The 23,558-nt window shown below is 47.9% G+C and overlaps 1 protein-coding gene across 1 annotated transcript in view; it reads right to left on the bottom strand.

The window, feature by feature from the left end:
• The window catches only part of PRIMA1 (proline rich membrane anchor 1), a gene marked incomplete at both ends in the record, with an annotated part of 49,738 nt that extends 27,239 nt beyond the window's left edge, over positions 1-22,499 (bottom strand). The window contains 2 exons of the mRNA XM_082485598.1: positions 16,016-16,166; positions 22,407-22,499. Coding sequence (XP_082341724.1) covers positions 16,016-16,166; positions 22,407-22,499 — 244 coding nt within the window. The remainder of the gene's footprint in view (positions 1-16,015; positions 16,167-22,406) is intronic.
• Positions 22,500-23,558: the final 1,059 nt, after the last annotated feature.

The raw sequence follows: 23,558 nt of genomic DNA, 5'->3' as shown, positions 1-23,558 counted from the left end.
AAGGGTTATACTTCTGCATCCATATAAATGAAACTGCTGCCACTAGTTTTGTTAAACGTGTTTGCATTCTGAGTGGCTCCCCAGGAAGAATTAGTAACTGTTGGTGGCAGAATACGTGAGAAGCTCTGCCAACTCCTTTCCTTCTTCTCCGTCTTCCCCGCACTTGAGATTCCTTACATTGGCTGAACACTTAAAGGCAAACATTTACATTTGGGGCACCACTGTATGTGTCTGAAATAATTCATTTTGAAGATACAGGAGCTATAAGATATGAATGGATGCACTTCGCTGTCTCCCTGGCAGGTCCAAAAATCACCTCATCAACCTCCCTTCACAGTTGTTGCCTGCAGACAACACACCCGGCCACGCTTGAACAGCTGAAGGGGAGATGCGGGAGCACATCACATCAAACGCCAAAGGCAATGCTGATATCAACAGGAGCCCAGGGGCTGGGTCAGCCCCCCTCCCCGACTGGCCCACCATGGCCTCGGAGACAGCCTGCAAGAGGCCACAATCCTCCTCTGCTCTGCCTCCAGACCACACAGCAAACGCCGAGCAACGAATGCGAGCAGACTCTGGGAGGGGAAGGTAGAGGCATTCCTAGATTTCAACTATGGTGGATCCCAGACGGGAAGAGTCCTAGCAGGCCCAGCCTCAACCATATGAGCTGGTGGTGACACCAGGTGCGTGTACGCACAATTAAACCTTGAAGAAAGATAAACTGGATTTGCCCACAGCTGCAATGGCGCAACTTCTTTGCCCCATGGTAAAGCCACGGTCGTAGCTAAACCCATCTAGCCGCTGGCCAGAGGGCTTTGGGCACAGACTGCCCTCCTCCTGGCACCCCAATGGCAGCTACAGTCTCGTCCTCCTGGGATATATGAAATGACCACCTAGAAGGAGCGAGGCGGTGTCACATGGACTGCCATATGCCTGCACGTATTTGCCCAGAGAAGTTGTGGCTGCCCCATCCTTGGAAGTGTTCAAGGCCAGGTTGGATGGGGCTTTCAGAAACCTGAACTAGGGAGATGTCCCTGCCTATGGCAAGGGGGTTGGACTAGATGAACTTTAAATGACCCTTCTGACCCAAACCATTCTGTTGTTCCATGATGTTTAAATGTCTGACATGGAGGTGCTTTGGCATTGCAGCTTCTGGGCGCAGTGGTTGGCCCTGCTGCTGCTTCGCCCTTGCTCCCCCCTGAGAAGCAGAAACAGAGCAAGCCCCAAAGGCGAGCTCCAAACACTAAAGCGGTGTCGCGTGGATTAAATCAAACAAATACAATAAAATACAAGATTCCCACAGCACTGTGGCTTCCCATGGCTGTCCTGCTCAAAGTGATGGACACACTGCTACCCGTTTAGAAAGTCGAGGGAAAAAAGGGCTCAGGATGTGCAGCACAGAAAGCCAGGTCTATTAACAGCCATCATTAACTCAAGGGACCGGGCCGATCCGGCAGGAATGTAAAGCAGGAATGGATGACAGCTTCAATAACAGATGAAGTCCACTTGGGGCGAGTTCATTTCCAGTAAATCCAAACGTGATGGAAAGTATTTGGATTATTGCAGTCCCCAAAGAGCAGTGACCCAGAAAGCTGCTCTGCTGGACCTGTTCCCTGAGATCCTGCCACAGAGAACAGGCACAGGAGGAAGATGCTACACAGCGAGGAAAGACGGAAGAACTGCTTTAGACCAGCAGTACCCTATCCCACCACCCTCACCTCTGGAGCATGACTGTAACTTTATACCACGTGCAATAGACTGGCTTAAAGAAAATAAGAATCACCTGACTTTAGAGCAAATTTTGATCCAGAAAAAAAATCTATGTTGGTTTTCTTTATTTTTTTTTTTTTTTTTTTTTTTACTTCCTTATAGATCTGTGCCCTTTCTGTTGCTTGTAAACTTAGGGGCATTTCCAGAGTGCCATGGGCTGGTCGGGTAAACAACTACTACCTGGCAATAGTGGTGTGCTCAGCAGAAAGCCTGTCCTGATTTACTGCCTCCCTGGAGTAGCTAGGTTAAATAATACTGGTGGAAATCAGCTATTCCTGCAGCAGATGAGACTTCTGTTTACCACATTATGTCGCAGGCAAGTTTATATCATGCAGCTGCTCCGTGCATATGTTCCTACTACACTTTTAAGGGGGATACTGCAATCACTACGCAGTGGGAACTTCTGCTATAATAAAAACATGTGTGGGATGATGCTGGAGAAATTCCGTCCCCCGCAGCTTTTACACTGTAGACGCTGTTATTCTACACTCCTGGTTCCCTCTTCTCCTTAGTTTTCTCCCCCTTTCTAAAAATACTTCTGAAACAAGAACCATGCTCTGTTTTGTGCTTAGTTTTGGAGACTGGAGTTTGCAGGAGGTGGAGGGAAGGGGCAGCTCTGCAGGAGTTTTCTGAAAGTCGTGGGCGGCAGAGGAGTGCGTGGCTCGTTGCAAGGAACAGGACTGGCACCGCCGGTGAAAATCCTGAGCCTGGATACAGCCAGAGAAAAAGAGAGGAGCTGGGAGGGGGAGTTTTAAGCGTGGTGCTTAAGATCTAAGCTTTAGAGGTTATTGAACCTGCACACATTTAGGTTTGGGTTTTGCAGTGGATTTTACTAAAGCCCCACGTTGCTGTGCTGTCTTGGTAGGTCTCGCGCAGCTGCTTTTCCCTGGCAGGTTTGAGAGTCCTTTAGAAAGTGAACACATCACTAGGGCCAAAATAAAAACAATAGCAGATGAAAGTATCGGTCGCCCAGGCGTGAGTGAAGCGCACTGTGAGGAAGCGGCTTGTACAAAGTCGCCGCAGCTCAGTGAAAAAGCCAGGAAACAAAATGTCTCTTGACTCCCGGCCAGTCCTACCCTCTGGATCGTGTCGCCTCCTCCTTGGGAGTAGACTCAAAAACTGGATTTGGCCATAACTGCATTACAGGGGTGGAAGCAGCAAAATCCCTTGTTGACATCCCGAGCAGGCGTCAGATCTGTGCCCCAAGCCGGCACGCTGACGCTGTGCCCGCGAGCTCTGTGCGGCTGAGACCTATGGACAGAAGCAAGGTGGGATCCCATAAGGTGCCCAGGAAGGGCTGATGCTAAGCTTGTGGGATAACTTGTATTGGTTTTGCACGGCTGCAGAGAAAAACTAGTGTTCCAGTTCAGAGTCCTACATGCTTATGGAGGGATGATGATGCATAGAGCAGGGCAGGCAACGGACTATGAAAAAATGGAGGGGGGGAAAGTCTGTGCTCCAAATGATCGACAGGCTGAGGGCCAGATCTGCCAGCCTTAATCCTATTAGGTTGTTGGTGAAGCTGACGGGACCCGCCAGAACTGAGGTATGACCCCGCAAATAGGAGCAAAACATGGTTTCAGCCGCCAAGGTCCTTTGGAGGAGAGTGGGGTTGGCGAGCACAGAGGGAGAGTCTGTTCTCTACAGCGTGGTCTGGAGAAGCGGTAGCATTTCAAGTCCTCGTGGAAAAAAGGCTTTTAAGGAGATTACATCATAGCTAGTTTCTGTGTTAACACTCGGCTCTGGCATTTATCTTTACAATGGACGCTCACGTCAGCTGCTGCCCTCTGATCTGACTTTGTCACGTGTTTTTCTAACCAGCAGTCTCCCCATGAGACGCCGTTTCTCCCTCACCATCTGACTCTCCCTCAGCAAAAAGGACCGAATTGTTTTTACCCCGATTAAATCACACCCTACTGGTTTCTCTCCCGAGCGAACACGAACTGAATGAAGCCTTGCGCCTTGCCAGGCAGCCTCCCCCTCGCAGCGACACGGTCCTTCTGGAGACCCTCGTGGGCACCCTCACGTTTCCCCGCTCTCCGCGACCCGGCTCAGCGCCGGGCTGGGCAGCACCGAGATAGTCTTAGTGACACCCCCAGACAGTCCCAAGCGCTGCCTCCCCACCAGAGCCATCGCTCGGGCGAACCCTGCCGTACTTGGAGGCCTGCGTCCCGAAACGCAGGAGCCGTCCATCAGATTAGTGGGTACCTGGTGCCTCTGAGAAACGGGTCACAAGTGTCTGAAAATTTACTGCTGAATTAGTACCCTGGAATTTATTTTAGAAGGTGACCTGGTTTACAGAGGTTCTGAGCACTGAGAAAGCCAGGATGCTGTAACTTGGGTTAGATATACAACCTTAAGATCGATCTTCTGAGTTTTGTGATATAGGCTTTAACCTCTCTTTACCTAGGCAGAGCGTCCCCGTGGGTAGGAGACAGAAATTCCTCTCAGGACGTGGGTTCCAGCCTCAGCTCTCCCCCTTGCTTGTTGGGTGATTTTGGAAAGATCTTCACCCCCAGCCTCTGTTTCTCCTTCTCCAGGATGGGGACAGCAGTCCCAGCTTTCCAAACGGTTGCAAGATACAGGGATAAAAAGTGCAACACCAGGCTGCATGTCAGCACTCTTGTTATTCAATTCCCAATTCGCTAATAGGGTAAATAGGTAAATTCATATGTACTCCATCTACATTTCTACAAGAATTAGCTGTATTTCCCTGACCTTCCCATCAACTACCTATTCAAGCAAACACAGCAGCGAGGCCACGGTCTATGGCGGAACAACAGCAGAATGGCACTGACCTGGGGACAGTAATTCTCAGTTCTTTTGAACAGAGGCACCACTGAGAGGCACGGAGATGCGCCAGCACAGTACCATCCACTTCATTGCACAAACACACAGTCTGGCTCTCCAGCGGCGAGCGACGCGCGCAGAGAGCACCGGCTATTCTTCAGCGGGGGAAAAAAAATCAGTGCTGAGGACGAGCTGCGTGCCCCAGCAAACTGTGGGACCTCGTCACGTTACGGCACTGACAAGAGCATCCTGGAGAAAAGGGGCCTGAAAACACTGAACATTCACGCCAAGGCTGCCTTTGCCATTTCGGCGCTCTGAAAGCATATTTCCATCAGTATTCAACAAGCACACACACGCACGCACACACACATACATACACATAGATATGTCCCTCCCCTATTCTGCTTTGGCCGGCACAGATTTCCTAGAGAGGATCTAAAAATGAATATGATACACATAGTTGAGCGAAATCCCAAAATGTTTTAAGGATGAACCTAACACCTGTAATAGGCTGTAATCAGCCTTGCAGACCAAGTGAGTGCAGCAGCCCGTCCCCTGCCAGCATGTCCCAGGTATGCCTGTCCCGTGGTCACTTCTGCGAGGAGCAGGTCGGCCACCCCGCTGTGTGAGGCTCTGGCATCCTCGCTGCCTCTCATACCAAGGTTGAAAGAAATCCGAAGCTTCTGTTTCGGCATTTGCTGTGGCAGGCCCTCTGCCCGCTGAGGCCCACAGAGCTCAGTACAGGCGTGAGCGACTTCAACACAGGCGGTAGGAGGTTTGCTGCAATGCAAACACGTGGAGACTTCTTCGAGCTTCTTGGGAACGGGGCTGCTTGCAGGCTTCTGGCACTGTGCCCTGAGGCATTCGACATCAGACCAAAGTAGGGACCAGTGAAAGAAGTAAAGGGTCACTTCCAAACTGGAACCCACTGGGGATAGGAGATGCATTTTCCACCAGAGCTTTCCTCCTCCATCATACAGCCAATGTCACGTCCCAGATCCACTGCAGTAAGATAGGTATGAAGAGAAATGAGTCTTCTGGACAGTTGTCTCCCCAAGTCAAGCTGGCTTTCTTTCACGCTGTTTCAAAGGCTGTTTTAGGGCAGAAGATGAGCTCAACGCCAGCTACCAGGTATTTCAGGGAGAGACGTGCTCCCACACGGGACAGTGCAGCTGCAGAGGGCATCTTATGAAGAAGTGACTGCCAAGGAGCAAAGACATGAGTAGAAAATTGACCTTATCCTTCATGCGTCCTCCCTCGTGGCCTGCTGGCCACCACTCGCCTCAGATTAACAGCGAGGAAATGCTTAGTAAACAGCACATAGAAAGCATCCTCTCCAATATAAGGCGGAGTGGGCCACGGTTTAGGACACTTGCTGGCAATTAAGTGGTTCGGAGACCTCATTCAGCACCTGTTGGCATTTTTAGGGGATAAAAGCCCGTAAAAAGCTAGCCCTTGGTTTGACTGAGCCTCAGGCACCCTTGGATGAAATCCATGCCCCAAGAGGTGCTGTGAAGGCAGGTACAGGTGAGCCTGTTAAGGTGCTCTGGTAGTGGCACCCATATGGACACTGTAAGTACATACAGCGATAGCCTTCCAGGCTACCCTGTTAATGCCCTACCTGCTGATATACGCTCCTTTGTCAGGGTCTCGTTGAAGCTGTAACATCACTGACAGAGGTGAAATAAGACATAACATAGTGCTGTTTCACACCACGGGTTCTCGTCATGCCCCTCAGACTGCCTCCTTTCGCTCATTACCATGCGGTGATGGCATGGCCATCGGCTCTGCCTCTTGCTCCCGTCACGGGGAACGCTTTATCCTCCTTGCTGGGTGGTGGGTGGTGCGGCCTCCTCTTCGAGGACGTAGGACAGGACACACCTGATCAATTCTACAGCAATTACCGTTCACTTTTGAGCCTAAAAATAATAATGATCTTCAGTACTTGATATCCAGTAGCCTCAAATCCAGTTTACAGAGGTGAAAAAATACCTCTGTTTCAGATATGACCTCTGAGCGGCCGATAGGGTAGTTGACTCTCTTGGGGTCCCAGCAGGCCGGGGGCAGAGGGAGAAGCAGCACCCTCAGCTCTCTTTTCACCACTCTGCACAGGGTGGGCAAGATGCCTCCTTTGTGGGAGTCACAGTACATCACCATCAAGTCTTCTGAAAGCTTATCCATCTTCCAGCTCTCGCAGTGAACGGGCCTTCAAAGGAGGGATGATATAGGCTGAGATTCAAACAGCTGAAATATGATTTTGGAAGTCTAAGCTCCTGCATTGATGACCAGTCTATTGCCAGCAAATGATTAATAAGATACCTCAGGGCTGGCAGATTCAATCCCACGGAAAGATGACAGATTTTCTTGGTATAAAGCTCTATATATAGACTGAATTAAGGTCCAAATCTGCACAACTTCTTCAGGCTGAACGGTATTCACAAGTGGTGCCATCAAAGTCACAGGCTATGAAATGTGAGTAAAATTCAGTGCTACTGGTATGATTAGGATATCTCTTAGATCCTTAGCAGGTTTTTAAAGAGCTCAGGAACCTCCAGATAAAAGCAAAGATTGGACAAGCCTCGCAGCTTGGAGTTGAAACTTTCTCAAAATTAGTGCCTTCAGGGAAGGCAGATAGATACAGAACCAGCTTAGGCCAACTGCAGATGGAATTTCCTAACACAGATTGTGGGAGACTTGGAAATACTTGTAATATTTTCCTGATGTGTTAGTACCAGTAGTTTCTAAGGCACTGGTTTGTGTCCATCTCTAAAAAATTAGTGGTTTGCCTATTGGGCATTCAGACACTATATGGAGAGTGACTATAATAGACACACACTTTAGACTGGTGAGTACAGATGGCTTTAAAGAGTTCACTTTACAAAGAAAGCCATATTGCAAGTCGTATGTCTGAGTTTAGGGAACAGCCAGCTGATGATGTAGCAGATACTTCTGTTAGTGTATGGCATCTATATAAACACAGTCCTCCTGTTTGACGTCACATAGTTTACTCCTACTATCGCTTCAATGGCCCAGTTATTGCTGGAAGTAAGAGCTACAGCTATCACTTAAAAATGGCCCTGAGAAGACCAATTAATGATTCCCATACCTAGTGCACTCAAGTTTCTTTTCCAAATTGTGTTCAGGTTCAACTTAAGGGAAATAAAATGGATGACCCACCAGAGTAAAATGGAACTGAAGTGTGAAATGCCTTCCAAACCCAGGGTAAATTTAATTCTAATAAGAATAAAATCACATTTATCAACTGATAAATTTTCATGCAGTCTCCATAAAATATAGAATACTTAAAATGGCAATTACATCACATTAACACATCAAGTCATTTCACCCCGCTAAATGCCCAACTTGAAGTCCTCAATCACCGCTCACAGTACATTTGTAACTCTCTGAAAGCTAAAAGACAAGGCACAGGCTACCTTACGGTCACAAAAGCAAGCAAATTGGTTCCTGGTTGCTATCTGCACTTTCCCCGGGCTTTACGCAGAAGTCCGGACCTGCACAGGTAGGCGAGCTTTTTGCAGAGATGCTGCTCAGCATCACTCCCTGCAGTAGGCAGCCAGCGCTGCAGAGCGATGCCCCGCCAAGCTGAGGCAGAGCACCTGCGGCTTGCCAAATCAAACCCCGCGTTAAACCAAACCCTCCCTTTGCTTCACTGGCAAGTCATTTCCATTTTCCAAAGGAAAGGAAAATGTCCAGGGATGATTCAATAGAATCTGCTCCGTTGGTAAAAGCCCAGTTTATCAGCAGCATTCGTCAAGGAACAGATTTTTGTGTAAAATATTTCTAACCAATGAATGGATGAAACATCAGCTCCATTTAAAAGACACTTCAAAATTATAAGCCGATTCATTTTAACAACAATTCAGAATTCACAATTTGCTACTATAGATACGTGGTTATGACGTGATATGATTTACTAGCGGAAGTGCTAGATTAACTTGCATAATTATTAACAACCGTTTTTGGCAGTGGCATCAGTTGTTAACCTATGTTTGTACTACATTAATGCACAGTATGTACTCACGTTGGGATAACACCCCGAATGTCCACGCTGCTTCCTCAATCTGCTACGTCAACTTAAAAACGACCCATAAGTTGCAATTACACAGGCAGTGAGACACCTTTATCTTGTGTTTACAACAAAGACAATGACCAAAACCGTTACAAGAACATGTATTTCTGTGGGTCTGCTTTACCAAGGTCAGCCGCTTAACCCTCCCTGTTAGAACAGCTTGTGCCAATTAAGAATTTACTTCTGACTTGTTGAGATGAGGCACAACTCCTGCTGCCGCGGGCAGGGGAACCTACAATTACTTGTAAATCAGCAGCTTCTGACTCATCAGTAATTTCACTGAAGATTTGTTATCTTCTTAATCAGTGAAATGGTAGGCATGTACAAATGGACTGCCATCCATACAGGGAATTAATGTCTTCAGCTTAGCCAACTCCTTTTGCTTAAAAAAAATAAAAAATAAAAAAATCAAGCTTTTGGAGTGTGCATCTCAGAGTAGAAAGGACTGTTCTACTGCAGAATCAGTTTAATATCGGATGCTTCTTTTTTTCAAAATTAGACAATGCTTTTAATCTAGAGATAACAGAACTCCCACTGATTCCTGCACTGCAAAATCTGGCCTGAGGCTCTTACTTTTAAATACTTCAAACTGTATGAACGAGTGCATTTTCAAGAGAGTGGATTTTTCCATAATATGGATTTATTACTGCATGAAAAATTCAAAACAAATCTGCAAGGTCCCAGAGCAGGGAGAAGATTCATCACTTGCCTAAATAAAAATTAGCCTTGACAAAACACTTCAGAATTTATTTTTATTGTGGTGAAAAACTGTGAACTGGGAAAGCGATGGGACCTGTGACTGACAGTCTGATCTAACCAGTGTTTTGCAAAGACAGACAGGGAGTTTACAACAGCCCAGTATGAGATGTTATGTGCACGAGTGACAGAACAATCCTATCATCAAAGCATTAGCATGAACCTTTCCAGTCTTACCCGCTTTCCAGTCACTAATCCAGCTCTTCAGACTTAATGTAACATCCCAGATGTCCAAACTATTTCAAACTTCATATTTGATTGCTGATTAATGAATCTCCTCACCCTAAATAATTTTCTCATTTTGACTGGGAGGTGAGGACTTGTAACTTTTATTCCTATGCCAGAAATAACTGTACTAAATGCAAAAAATATCAGGATTTTGAGGTCTTTGTGTCTTTAGTGATAAAATCAGAGGCGCGTGCAGTTTGAGGCAGGAGATCTAATCATTGCATTTCTGATTTAGGTGGGTGAATTCTGCCTATATCCCATCTTGGATGCTTAATGATTGGGTTCGCTGTGTGAACAGAGAAGGTAGTGTCTGTGATGTGAAAACAACACGATGGGGACCTGGACTAGATTCTGCATGTGCCATCATCCATGACTCCCAGCTGCAGGGCTGGATTTCAATTTAGGTTTGAAAGCCTCCAAATCCTACTGCCAGTGCCCAGAGTTACAATCCTCCAGAAAAATGAAAGTGTATGTGGGAGAAGACAAGAATCGAATTTTGGGTTTGCTTTGTAAATTATAAACAATGCTCTCTCAGAAGACTGTAATTCACAGTATGACAGCTGTGTTACCAAAACTGAAAGGGCTTCCCTGTTTCAGCATTCTGCTCGCATTTAAAAAGATCACTGTCTAGACCAGACTTGCGGTAAAACAGTATTCTCTCTCAGTAGCTGTCGTTACCATAAATGTCTTGGTGTAGGAGACAACGCATACCCTTCCATTTTGGTGCTACTGTAGTTCTCTTCCATTACTGTTCAGTTTTGGTAGTTGCTGGGTTGTATGAAGTATGGAGGCAAACATCTTCCCCATATTATTCTTTTGAGTATCAGCACTTGGGAGAAGTTAATCCAAGATTCCTCACGTGTGCCCAAATAGCTCAAAACTACTCAGAACCGGTCCTTCTGGCAGAAGGGTGGTAGGTAAAGGCCTCTTGGCATTGTGCAGGCAAGCACATCAACATCTGTACCGTGTAGTACAAGAAGCGACGCAGTGAGCATCGGGGCCATGCTCAGCTCCCCTGCTTGAGCGCCCATGTGGAGACAGTGCTCAGCACGAGGCTCAAACTCATGCTTTGGATCCACGCTGGATCACCCTATCCATTCTGCCACCAGGATTTAGGTCGTAGAAAAGCCTAAGGAAAAACCATTTCTTGTTCTTTTATGTCCCAGAGCCATACATTTTTTATTTCTATAACAAGTTCCTGCTGTGAAAGGCGATGTTGTTAACAGTCAGCAAGCCAAATCTGCGAATTTTAGTTGCTTTAAAACCTACTCAAAGTTTAAGAAGTTCCAGACTGTTCCCGTACTTCAGATTCCTGCCTATATACACACATTGTGACCATCTGTCCTAAAAGAGCCACGTGTCCTTAGCTTTCCTACTTGCACTGAAGGGACCCTGCACACTTTCCTAAATTAAGCTATATATTTGTCCTCATATAGTTGCCAAAAAGTTGCACCCTTCCTGCAGTTGGTCATTTTTATTTTGGCATTTTCACCAGCCCAAATAATTAGTTAATTAGATGCACTATCTCCAAAGATAAAGGAAAAAGATTTCACCTTGCAAAACAAAATCACACAATTACAGCCCGGAGATTAGAGTCCTCTGCAGTGATGTCATTCACTTTGGCTTTGCACTGACTCAATTACGCTTTATCTCAACTGGTATCTCAGGGCAAACTTTCACTGAGGTCAGGAGCTGTAAAGACCTCACCGTGTACCTACGCACAAGCATCCGACAAGTCAGAGGTTGGTTCACATATCCGGACTCAGCTGTACTAGTACAGCTTGCAAGGATCTCAGATAAAAACTTTTATTTAAGTTTCCTCCTCTAAATTTTGACTGAAGCAATGTTTGAGTGGACACTTCCATCATCCAGACAGCGAATGGCAGTACCACGGGCTCCTCATCCAACGTGGCAGATGGGTAGAGCAGAGACAGCAGATGTTGCCAGCCAGCAAGTGAGGAGATCATGCTGAACAACCTTTCTCTTCCTTCTACCATTTTGAAGAAGTCACTTCTGAAATGTTTTTTCCTCAAACGTTACACAGGTTAAAACTGATTCTGACTACACTGTATGTCTAGTTTTTAACCCTTTCCTCTTTTGGCAGCCTAGCTGCTGCTTCCAAACAAAGTCTTTTCTTCGTTGCAATGCCCCTGCAGAAACCTGCATGCTCACAAAGGATTTAAGGGTTGACAACAGCGGTATTTTAGATTTTGAAGGGTCAACAACATTTGAACTAGCTTAATCTCATGGGTCTGTGAAGCTGGGTTAGAAACGCTGCCTAAACAAGTACTCCGTCCACCTTGCCTTAGTCCTGGCTGAAATCCAGCGACAAGGAGGAACGCAGATGGGGGGGGGGGAAAGAAACAGTTAATTAAAGGCCAGGTTCTGAGCATCTCTATCTCTTTCAGGTCATTACAGCCACATCTAGGGAACTTACTTAATTTCATTGAAAGTTCCTCCTTTCTTGGCTGTCAGCATCAAAGCTTAGTTGGCCTTAGGCCCCTCAGAGCCTCATGAGCTTTCCCTTCACTTCATCAAGGAGCAGTTTTCTAGGCAGGGGTTAAAGAGCAGGCTGCTGCTTGCATAAGGAGAGTTCCTGCGGAAACATCAATGTGCCAGACCGTCTGGAGGAACTGCAATTGGCTGAGGGACCACGTCTCCTCACAGTCCCCACTACTTTGTCACATAGTCCCCCACCATCCTAGTTACTTCTAACAAGGGCTGGAGTCCCTTGCCTTGAAGGCCCTCAGTAAGGTACACATCTACACCAAACGAGACAGCAGTATCTCAGTGGGATGCCAACAAACTGCATCTGGAATGAAGCTCCGGAAACTCAAGACTGAAATGCCCCATGTGTGCCACTTTACAGAAAGAGACAAGGCTGGACTAGCAATACTGAGAGAACCAGCACCCCCGGGGACCGGTGAGGCTGACCCTAGCCTTCATTTAGACACTGTAAAGCAGATGTATTCACCAGGGCAGACCAGGAGTCCTCTGCTTAGCGAGGAGGTGGCACATGGATATGCTGCTATGAGGCAATGCCCCATGACAGCTGCAGAGTAGATGCAGTGAAGGCAAGAACAGGGCTTGGAAAGGACATCAGCAACACCAGTGATCTGTGCGAAAGAGTTAGAAATGTGGGAAAAGGAGGCCTGAGGTCATGGCTGAAGAAGGACAAAAGCAGTCCATGTTTTCTTCCCCAGGGTCTAGAGTTCTGGTGGCAGAGGCATTCACTGAATTCACAAGTCCAAAATTTTGTGGTCCACATTTGGAAATATACGGGCAACATGATCTAAATTAATCTCCCACCTTCATATTGTTGAACAAATGATACGCCTCCTCAGGCTTCACTGAAACACACCCCACACGTTCCTGTTGTAAATACGTGACTATAATAGCGAGGTGTCTCCTAAAGAACCCGGAAAGTTGGTGTTTCTACCACCGCTCATGTATTTAGACTGATGGCTAAGTTGTGTGTGATTCTACTCATTTTCTGTGGAGGGAATTAGCTTATTGCCCCTCAGAGTAAACACAACATTTACCAGTTATTATGCACGAATTCTGGAACTCACAAATTTTAACAGATTTTGTATAACTCTACCTGCAGGAAGGAGAGCTAAAGTTTTGTCACTGGATCAACCTGTCGGTATGGAAATGTCTAAAGAGACACTAAATGCACTGTAATTGTTCCTGAAAGTCCTGAGTTGTCCTCAAGCACAATAAAAACCTTTCAGGGAGTGATTCAGCTGCTCACAAACAGTTACCCAGTGCCGTCCCATACATCCAAGTAGGGTCTGCAAAACATTCAGGAGGGACTGCTAAAGAGGACAGAAAGAGGGTCCCCTGCTTTTCCACAGCAGCAGCTGGAGACCGGATAGGACATGTCAAAGAGCACTAGACGGCTTCATTTAGCAGACACTGAGCTGTCAGTGCCTGTAGTAACTGGATGGGCAGGAATTTTGTATCTCTTGGCTTCCATCATCAGGGCTAAACCACAGTAGCTGTTTCAGAAGGACGTAGAGATGAGCTAAACCTCCAACAATGTTCAGTTTGATTGCAAAAAGAGCTTTTAAGGACAAGCGCCTAGCAGGCTGCAGCCTTTTGTGGCTCACAAAGCCCTGACAGCAATGCCAGCATCTTTATGAAGTGCCTCATGGCGCAGACACCGTACCTCGTAAAGGTAAAAAACTTGCAGCTCCTGGGCTGCTGCTTTTTTGCAGAGGTCTTTCCAGTACTTAACTTTAACCACTCAAAAAGTGCAAAGCGCAAGTCTAGCATCCACCACTTAATAATAGCTTGTCTTGTCCCTTTACTGCCCTCCCCTCTGATATGCCGTTTAAAAGCGGTGTCCAGAACATCAATATTTACCCACGAGGCTTGCTCGTTCTCACAAGGATGGGGATTGCTGTACACGTGGGCTAAATCAGTGCCTAGACAGCTGATAATAATGAAAGCATCTTTCCAGATGAGGCACTTGATTGCTACTCTACAGCTTACTGGTGAAAGGAATGTGTAATCTATTTTTTTTTTTTTTATTATTGCATTTGAAATGAAATAACTTGTTTAAATATTAGTCATCTGGATTTATATAGCTCATTTTTCGAACTGGGTTAGCACCTGGCAATCTAGCCTGAGTAAGCATGAGGCCATCCCAGTCGCAGGCCCGTTTGATTTTTCTTTCCTCTTTTTGCAACCTGTGACTGAGTGCTTTTCTTCTGATACCATTTCCTTCCGACTTCGCAGGAGACAAATCCACGCACTCAGACCAGCTGCCCGATGGGAAGCAGCCTGGCAGCGGTGCCCTCCTCCCGGCAGCTGAGCCGTGGGGCTGGTGCCTGTGCCACACGTCTCGCGTGCTTGTCCTCAAACCAGGACAGGTGGGTAAGAGCAGCTCCCTCAGGGCAAGGGGGTACCCCAGGTACAAGAAAACAAAGTGGCAAAGTACTTTATTTTCTGACTGTGAGACAAAGATCAAGGGAATTTTCAATATTACTGTCCCTGACATTTTCCTGAACATTGAAAGAGATTTTTCCTCTATTAAAAACCTTCATCTCTGCTTTCCAAGCTGTCTTTGTACTTCCTTTCCCAAGTGTTTCCCTATGGTTGTTTTTTTTTTTTTTTCCTGCCTTTGCCTTAAATTTCTGCAGTGTGGCACAAATACAAAGCACGCTCCTGGCAGAAAACGCACTGCAAAATTCTGCCTGTCCTCTGCCCGGCTAAAAGCTGTGCAGAAGCCTTCTTCGCGTCTTCTGCACATCTGGGCATGGCGCTGATAAAGACAAACGGCCAAATGATGCTACCTAATGATTTTTTTTTCCCTTGGGGGAAGCGCAGGGAAGGATAATAGATATACTTTGCAACACTGTTCCCAAGGGAGTTTATCTAAGCAGGGAGAAGAATTAATAGGCAGCCTTTTAGGGAGAGACAAATTTGCGAAAATAGAGAAGCGTTAAGGAGATTTGCCAGGATACCAAATCCCTGGGACCTACAAGTGTCCGCACAGGGTCCAGCCCATGTCCCCACACCCAGCCAGCGCAGGTAGCACCGGTGAGGTCCATCCCACTGTGGTGGCAGGACTGCCTCTCTGGGGACCACCGGCACAGCTATCGCTCTCCAGAAAGGATCCGTGTGTCAGGGATCAGAGGAATTGGTGGAATGGAATACCGATGTGGAAGGAAGCTGGCAGAGCTAGCCAGACGTGGGGACACACAGCTGGAAATTAAGAGGAGCTCAGGTGGGCTGGATAAGACTTAGGAGCACTGATTGGTATGAAGAGAAATAGAGGAGTATGTGCATTAGTGGGAAAACTGCTCACTTGCCATTGACTCCCGACATGCCTCTGACTTTTGTTGCAGTTAGAAGCAATTCAACTAAAACCAGTGAACCTGACTCAATGCTATGGTAAACCAGTAGAGCTCCGGTGTCTTGAAGACAGCCAAACCCGCAGGATGGTCTAGGCGGAATGCTTGAATTTTTCCCTGCTTACAAATCAATTTGTCTTGAGGTGCCCAGACCCTCGAGCCACATACCTGGTGAAACAGGAGGACATGTAACTCCAGGGGAAGCACAGCACTGTGTCTGTGTAGGAGAGCATTTCCCAGGGCTAGGGCTTTAGGGAACCATTTAAAACGAGGGAATCATATATAATACAATGAAAGCAGGGAATTTCTCTGGCTTTCCTCCAAAAGTCAAGCGTTATTCATTGATCGGAAAACACTTCTCTGTCTCTACTGAGAACAGTTTTTCCTCCATTTGCTAAGTGGAAAATGACAAATGAGCTAGCTGTGCCCTCTCCCACATCCTTTCTCCTTCCATCTGTCCGGTCGTCCCCGTCACTTTGCCCTCCCTCAGCGCACTACAACCGTACCAGCGGCTACTTACTCGGCACCACTAGCAACCTCGGGGGCGGTGGAGGTGGAGGAGGTGGTGGTAACGGTGGAGGTGGCCTGCACTGGCAAATTTGCTGGCAGCTCTCTGTGACTTTCTCTGCTACAGGCTTGGAGCATGACTTCTGCGGCTCACCGTGAGTGATCTGTGAAGAAACAAGTCATTGCATGAGCAGCAGAAACAGTGAAAACTGATTTTCCACGAATGTGTTTCTTGGACTTGAGTACCCGAGCAGCACCTCAGATCTGTAGTGAGAACTGAGCTCACGTTGCTTACTACGGTCACTACGAGGAGGTCTCTTCCCTACATCGTCCTCACTTGTTTTTCTTTTTTAATTTTTTTACTTAACAGAATCTCTTCAAGACCTCTTTCCCTCTGTCACATTCAGTCAAAATTGGCCAGATGGTTTCTGAGTTATTATGGGTTAAGGAGAAGGCGGGTAGAGGCAGACAATATGATTGCGTAAGCCTTCTTTCCTTAGGAAAGCCATCTAGCAGCATGCATTATTCACGGGGTCATTGCTGCAAGCCAAAGAGAGCTAATAAAAATTACAAGACAGTTAGGGTCAGGATTATGTTCATTTTCCTTATGGCAGAACTGAAAGCCAGAGGAGATCTCTCCTCTGCTTTGCCAGCCGTGCTTTGATGTTCAGAGAGCGTTTCACGGAGTGTTTCACTTCCCACCAAGGGGAGAGGGAGCCCACATTTTTTTTTACTCATCTGTGGACTACAGCAATGACACGATCAAAATGGAAATGCCACAAACTGACTTGTAGCCTCCGTAGCTTGCAGTGTCGTCTGGTAATAAAGATGAAGATGAAGCATTGCAGAACCCAAGTGTAGGCATCCCTTGGCCACGGACAATGATTTAGCTGATATTGATATACAATATATTCCATAGTTTGACCTAGTTATGACAAGGACCATTTATTAACAGCATATTTTTCTTACCATCAGTAATATTTACATGACTAGGGATTTAAGGAATATTCAGTAAAATTCCTAATCTAACGCTATGAAATGAAGAGCAGTAAGTCCCTGATGAAAAGGAAACTGGCTGACCATCACAGGAGCTTCTGAAAGGTGTTAACTTCAGAGGTCTCTAGGCCAGCTCTTTTTGAATGGACTGACACTTAGATGGAAAATACTGGATACAATTTTAAGGAGACAAAGCCTAAAAGACTTCTAAGTGTGTTATCTAACAAGAATTTTGAATGCAGGATTAGAAGACCACCTAGGACTGACTTGTGTCTTGCTGAAGCCAAGGATAGTTATGCTAGCATTCAACTGTTGCCTTGTACAGTTTGGTCTTGGGCGGGTTATTGTCCTAATATTTTTGGCTTAACATCATCTTCTTTAATTAGCTCTTTTCCATGGCGTGTTGGTCATTACAAAGAAGATGCCTCATGTCATGCTTTCTGACCTGTTTTAGGCAGGCCTCCTCTGCCTCCCTGCCTATCCCCAGGGTGACCCAGGGTTGTCTTCTCCCCACTCCTCTCTCCTGCCCAAGCTTTGTCTCCCTTCCCCTGCCAGCTCCGGGCACGCAGTCTGTCTCCTCTCCCCTTCCAACCCTCTCCCACCACCCGCAGCTGGGCACCAAGGGTGCTGTGCTGCCTCTTGGCCACAGGAAAGCTGTACACAGTCATTTCCTGTATTTCTGTCCAAAAAGAGAGAAGCGGCTAATTAAAACAAGATCACTGCACAAAGGACGCGTTCACATGCGTAGAAGGTTTCTAAATGCAGAAAGATGCCTTGCTCTGGCCTCGGGGAAACGGAGGTAAGGCTTTGTTGATTAAATATTATAGAGAGGGAGGAAAGAATAGAAGAGGCTACGTGTAGCTGAGTTGGAAGGACGGCTCTGCACAGCACAAGTCAGAAGGCTCAGTTCTTTAAACAGCTTGTCAAAATCTATTACCAAACACAGGGAAAAACGAATTCGGCACGAGTGCTTTCCAACTTTCCCCTTCACCAACAGGTAACAGTAGAGGATGGTTAAAGACCATCCCAGACAGCTTCCAGGAACTTACACAAACTCTCTGAACGCGCTAATGAATCAAAGTGACTCGGCTTCATAATCCCTCGTGGCTGGTAATAAATCTGTCTGCTAAGCAGGCTTATTTATTTTTAAAGTAAGTGATCACAGGCAGCAGAATATCCTTCATACTGCTCCAGCTCTTCCAATGCTGTTCCCGCGGTGGCGTTGGGGCATTAGGGACTGTCCCCAGAGGAGCCCCACAGGAAGGAAGCGCGGTGGCAGTGGCGCACCCGGAGTACAACTCCCAGTCGTACTGGTGTGACAACACGTACTGTGCTGGCAGAGGAGGTAGGGTAACATCTCCCCACTGGCCCCGGCAGCTGATTAGGAAGCAACTATTCACTCCCAGTTACGGTTACCCTCCCCTACCTGGTTCCCCGGTTGCCGAGTCCTACGGCTCGCTACAGTCTCGCAGGAGCCAGTGCAATGGGAGAGGGTAGAGACAGGGCAGAATAACACTGAGCAGACCTGGAGCCGGCTTCATTTGCAGACCAGAAGCAGCTTTGTGTATATAAGTCTGAAGATGGTGCTGGTATGGAGAAGCTACACTGACTTATTGCTCTAACTTAATATCAACCAGAACCAAAGGCTTGCTCTGTCTTTTTTTAGAACTATTGACTGCTTTTAAATCCCTGGAGGCTCTCCTACCTTAGGCTGGTAATAGAGCGCCCTCAGACACCAGTGGATATTTTTCTCAATTACTTTGCAGACAAGATTAACCCTATACATTCCCAGTCACTTCCTGCTCCTGTGTACTTGTAAAATATTCTTTCTGAACAACAAAAAGTTGCTTTGTCTCTCAATACCTTAGTCTGAAACTTTATCAAAATCCCCTACAATAATTTTTAAATGGTCGGGAAAGAACTGACATATAAAAGCATGGGCTTTATCACCTATTTGTTTCACTTCCCTCATCACTCAGTAAAATGTCTGGTTGTTAGAAGATACCTGTAGGAACACAGATATTGCCTTGCCAGGGGGTTGTCTTAGAGGGTTAGTTTAAAATAATTAAGATATTGTAAGTTGGCTGAAAGGTGGCAGGAAAAGGAAAGACCCAAATCGAGGCTGAGGGCCTCAAGGAGGAGAGAAACAGTCAAGGACTGCTGCAAGAAGATTAACTAACAGTAGCAAGATAGAATTAAGAAAAAAAAGAAAAGACATTTGGCTCCTTTTCAAGAAAAAAAAAATCCCACTGTTGATGTCTATTAGTCTTCTTATGAAAGGAATGAAGGCTATTACTTGTGTCTTCTAAAGGTAAGCAGAACAAATCACTAGAAAATATGCTTTAGGGAACATTCTTGCTCTGGCAGAGGATGATGAAATAAATTACTCCATGTTTCTTTCTTACTGCCTGCAATTCAAGGTAAGCTGCCTTTCCAGGAGATGGCAGGAGAAAAAAGGCATGTTGAAAGAGCCTAATCTTTCTCTGGCCTGGTGTGCTAATTCGAGTCTGCCCTCAAACTTCACCGCTTGTTTGTTCTGCCGGACACTACCATGGCCCCAGAGTGGTTTTGGAAGCACTTCACAGATAATGACTAACCAGACCCTTGCCGGGCTGCCAGGCAGCTCGTAGCGCAAAGGTTGCCTTGGCAAGGGCTCGTCTCCGGAGATGGACCACACAGGGCTTGCTCCCTAGTTGTTACTTCTGCACCTTCCACCATTCCTCCAGGTGCCCGAGATGCCATGAACCCGTGTCTCCTTGGCCTGTCTAAAACGTGGTTGCTTGTTTGGCATGTGGCTTTCTTAACACACTCAGCAGTTGGCGGGTTTGGACACATGAGTTGCCTGGACTTCAAGCTGATGCATTTTTTGCCCTGCTCTGAAAATACATAGAGTTGACTTTATGGATTTGCCCATTTGATACGAACAGGCTTTGCAAAAAGGAAAAATGTTTTAAAATATTCATGGAGATGAAACTCTGATCCACAAATGTCCAGGGAAAAGCAAACAGGAAGTGGTAACCGGTCATTTTCTTTTGCAGTCTCTGTGTTGACGTTCGTGCCTGTGACATATTTCTTCTTAATCCAAGGTTTCCTTCAGAAACAGTGGTCCTAGTCCTGCTTTGCAGACAGTGGAAGAATAAATCTGCATGTGGTCAGAGCTGTTTAGTATTTCAGTAGAGTCCCATGGGGTTGCAGCAGTCCACGAGCATGCTTCTACAGCGTGGGACGGGAAAAGAGGATTAATACAGTCCCCGGACGGTGGCCCTCTTGTGACTTTTTTGAATCAGGTAAAAGGAGGAAAGCTTGAAAAGAAAAGCGCAGTTGACTGAAGAGGCACAGAGACCTCTAAAAGCCTGCTGATGTGGCAAGAGCTTTGTCTCTTGGAAGCAGTCTACAAAGATGAGATCTCAACACCGCTGCGTCAATCCCAGGACAGATCTGCATAATTCACATCAGAGTTAATCCAGATCCATGTTTACGAAACCAGAAAAAATGTGACCCCGCTATTTATCATGACACTTACTGCTCTTTTTTTTAATTACGTCAAAAGCCTCAGACAGAATAGTCCCTTCCTTCTTGTCTCAGTGCTGGCTGCAGCGCTAATAAGAAAAGATTGTGAGTTTGGGTTTTGGGGTTTTTTTTTGTTTGTTATGTTTTAATAAGATAAATGCTTCTCCTTTGATTAGCATCTAACTGATTCTCTTAAGTGCCTCAAGGCAGGGCCTGAGGAGGGAATGCAAAGACGTGGGAGGAAAGGCCATGCCACACATAAGTCATCACACAGACGAATGGATGAAGAGGGGCTGGGAGAAGAGACGTGAGACAACACAACGGCTGCTATAGATGGAGCAGGGGCAGGGGAGTGACATGATGGGACATTACTGAATTTGTCGAGGAAAGTATGGCTTGCAAGACTTTGAAGATAAGAGCAAGGACTATGGCTTAGTATGGGGAAGGGAGTCATGGGAGGGATTCAAAGATGAGGGAGTTTCAATCACAGGAGGGCAGTCATGCCAGTGAGTGCTCCACACCTGCCCATCCCATTGGTACCTGCTGATGGGAGCCTTAGATACATCCCAGTTTTGGAAGAGCTGGAAATAACCTTGAGTATAAGCAGATTTATTGATTGCCCTTCCACAGAAGAGCAGGCAATAGCACAAGTACAGGTGATAAATGGGACAACAAAACTTCCAAATTATTGCAAGGAAAGGCTGGGTCCCTTGGCTTTTGCATTTCTCAGAGCCTGTTTCAATTCTTATATACGTAATTATTTCTGAAAGATCAGCTTAGATCATCTGAGTAGTTTGCCAGAAAGATGTTTATGCAAGTTTTGGGTTTTTTTTTTTGTGTCTGCTTGATTGACTGACTGATTACAGGAGAGAAGTTGCAGAAGGCATCTCTTTCTACACGGTGGCGCTTCCCTTAAAAACACAGTTACAGTTTTAACTTAAGCTTAGCTACCTGAATACTTGAGCAGGGCAGCAGGAAGGTAGCGCTGGCAGAGATTTTTATGACAGGGCATTGGTTTAAAGGAGGTTGGTTTTCTTGTATTTCTGTTCATTTTAATCTGTAACGAGCACAAATCTCTTTGTCATTCCCGGTAAGAGACAAGATGCTACAACAAACAACATCTCTTTAGTCTCTTGGGAGTCACTAAGTTTAGAACAGGGAGTAAAAGACGTGGAGTCTCCACCGTGTTTTCTCCAAGAAACTGTAATTGTACCGCTCTTGAATAGCACTTGGCTGGCTCATCAATCACTCCTCTGAAGACATATATTATAAATAAACTTTAAAATATCAAAGTGACGCATTTGAGTTGAGCTTTGCTGCCTTTCCGATTCTCCAAACTGGAAGGGCGCTCTCCCTCACCGTACACTCGTTTCTCCCGGTCCATCTTGCTGGTCACCCCACATTACAATCAAGGTCACTCGACATCGCAGCCCCGGAGTTGGCAAAAGCTGATTCAGCCCTTCACCCAGAGAATCCTCAAACTGGCAATCAACACCGAAAGCCCACGGCAAAACATGACCAAAATTAGCCTGCCGGAGCTTCCCTCGGTGCATCGCTTCTTGGGTGCATCTTGCCCCCTACAGCAAAATGCGCTTACAAACCCTCCGGCCGCCGGCGCGCCGAAGAAACTCAACTACATCCTTCCTCGGAGAGCCCACACCGAGCCCGGGACTGCCGGGGGCTCGGAACCGGCCGCCCCATCCCTCCCACGCACCGTCCCGCAGCAGCCCATAAGGATGAAGGGGATAGAGAGCAACAGCTCGACCCCCGCCCCGCCACCCGGGCATTGCCGGGGGGGCGTCCCTCTGCCTGCCGCCCCCCGCCCCGGTCCCGCCGCCCCCCCCTCGCCCTCCCCCGGCTTCCCACATGCAGGTCCGGACAGGCTGGGGCGGCCCTACCTGGAAGGAGCCCCAGAGCGGGTGGAGGGCACAGTGCAGCAGCAGGGAGGGCCAGCAGCAGCGGAGCAGCCCCAGCAGCTCCCGGAGCAGCATCCCTCCTGGGCGGGCGGGCGGGCGGGGGCGCGGGCTCCGGGCGACCTGGGGAGGGGGAGCAGAGCGAGCCGGCAGCAGAGGCGTTGGCTCGCACCCATCCCCGGAGCGCGACTGTCCCAACTTTAATTCTGGAGGGGAGGGAGGGAAGGAGGGAGGGATGGAGGAAGAGGGGGGGGGAGGGGGGGAGGGAGAAGAGAGGCAGGGAGATGGGCGGGTGGGGAGGGGAAAGGGTGGTCGGGAAAACCCAGCGCCCTGCAAGTCCCGGCTCCCTCAGCGGGGAGACATGCCTCCACCCCCCGCCCTGCCCGCCTCCCTCCCTCCCTCCCTCCCTCCCTCCCTGCCTCCCTGCCCGCCCCGCCGGCTCCCCCTCCCCGGGATGCTCCGCCGCCGGCCCCGGGAGGCTCACCGCTGAGCCCGGGGCTCCCTCACACCTCCGGGGGAAGAGAGGGAACGGGCGGTGGAAAAAGTTTGGAGCCGGGGGCGGGGGTAAGAGGGGGGCCCGGGCTCTGCGGGGGGCGCTGCCGGAGCCGGCGGGGAGAGGCGGGGAGAGCGGCGCGGGGGCGCAGCCCGGGCATCGCCTCTCCCCGCTGCCCGCCGCCGCCGCCGCCGCCGCTGCTGCAGTGATTTTTCAAGCCCATCGAGGCAGTTCCTCGGTTCCCCTCGGCTCTCCCTCCCCGCTCGGGCTCCTCCCGGCGGCGGCTTCCCTCCGCTCGGCCCCGGAGAGGTTTGGCCCACTCTGGGGGCGCTCCGGCGGGTCCCCGGGGCGCCGCACCCGCCCCCGGCGCCCCATCCCCGCTCCCCGCAGCCGGCAGCGGGGCCGAGGACAAGGGGGAGGCGAGAGATCCATCGGTACCCCCGTGTCCTGGAGGAGCGTCATCCCAAATTGCAACCAGGTGATTTTTGGTTTAGTGTGGTTTTTTTTTTTTTTCGTTTTTTTTTTTCTTTCTCCCCAGAGTGATGCGAGGGCTTGTCCTGTGCCAGACGGGAGTTGTCGGGTCTGTGTCCCCAGCCCGGTGTCTCTGGGATGTCATAAGGAAGATGCTTCGTGGTGTCCGTGTT

The sequence above is a fragment of the Vanellus vanellus genome, assembly GCF_965231255.1.
Source record: "Vanellus vanellus genome assembly, chromosome: 6".
Classification (NCBI taxonomy): Eukaryota; Metazoa; Chordata; class Aves; order Charadriiformes; family Charadriidae; genus Vanellus; species Vanellus vanellus.
The sequence above is the reverse complement of the archived record's forward strand: the minus strand, read 5'-3'. Positions and strand labels throughout refer to the sequence as shown.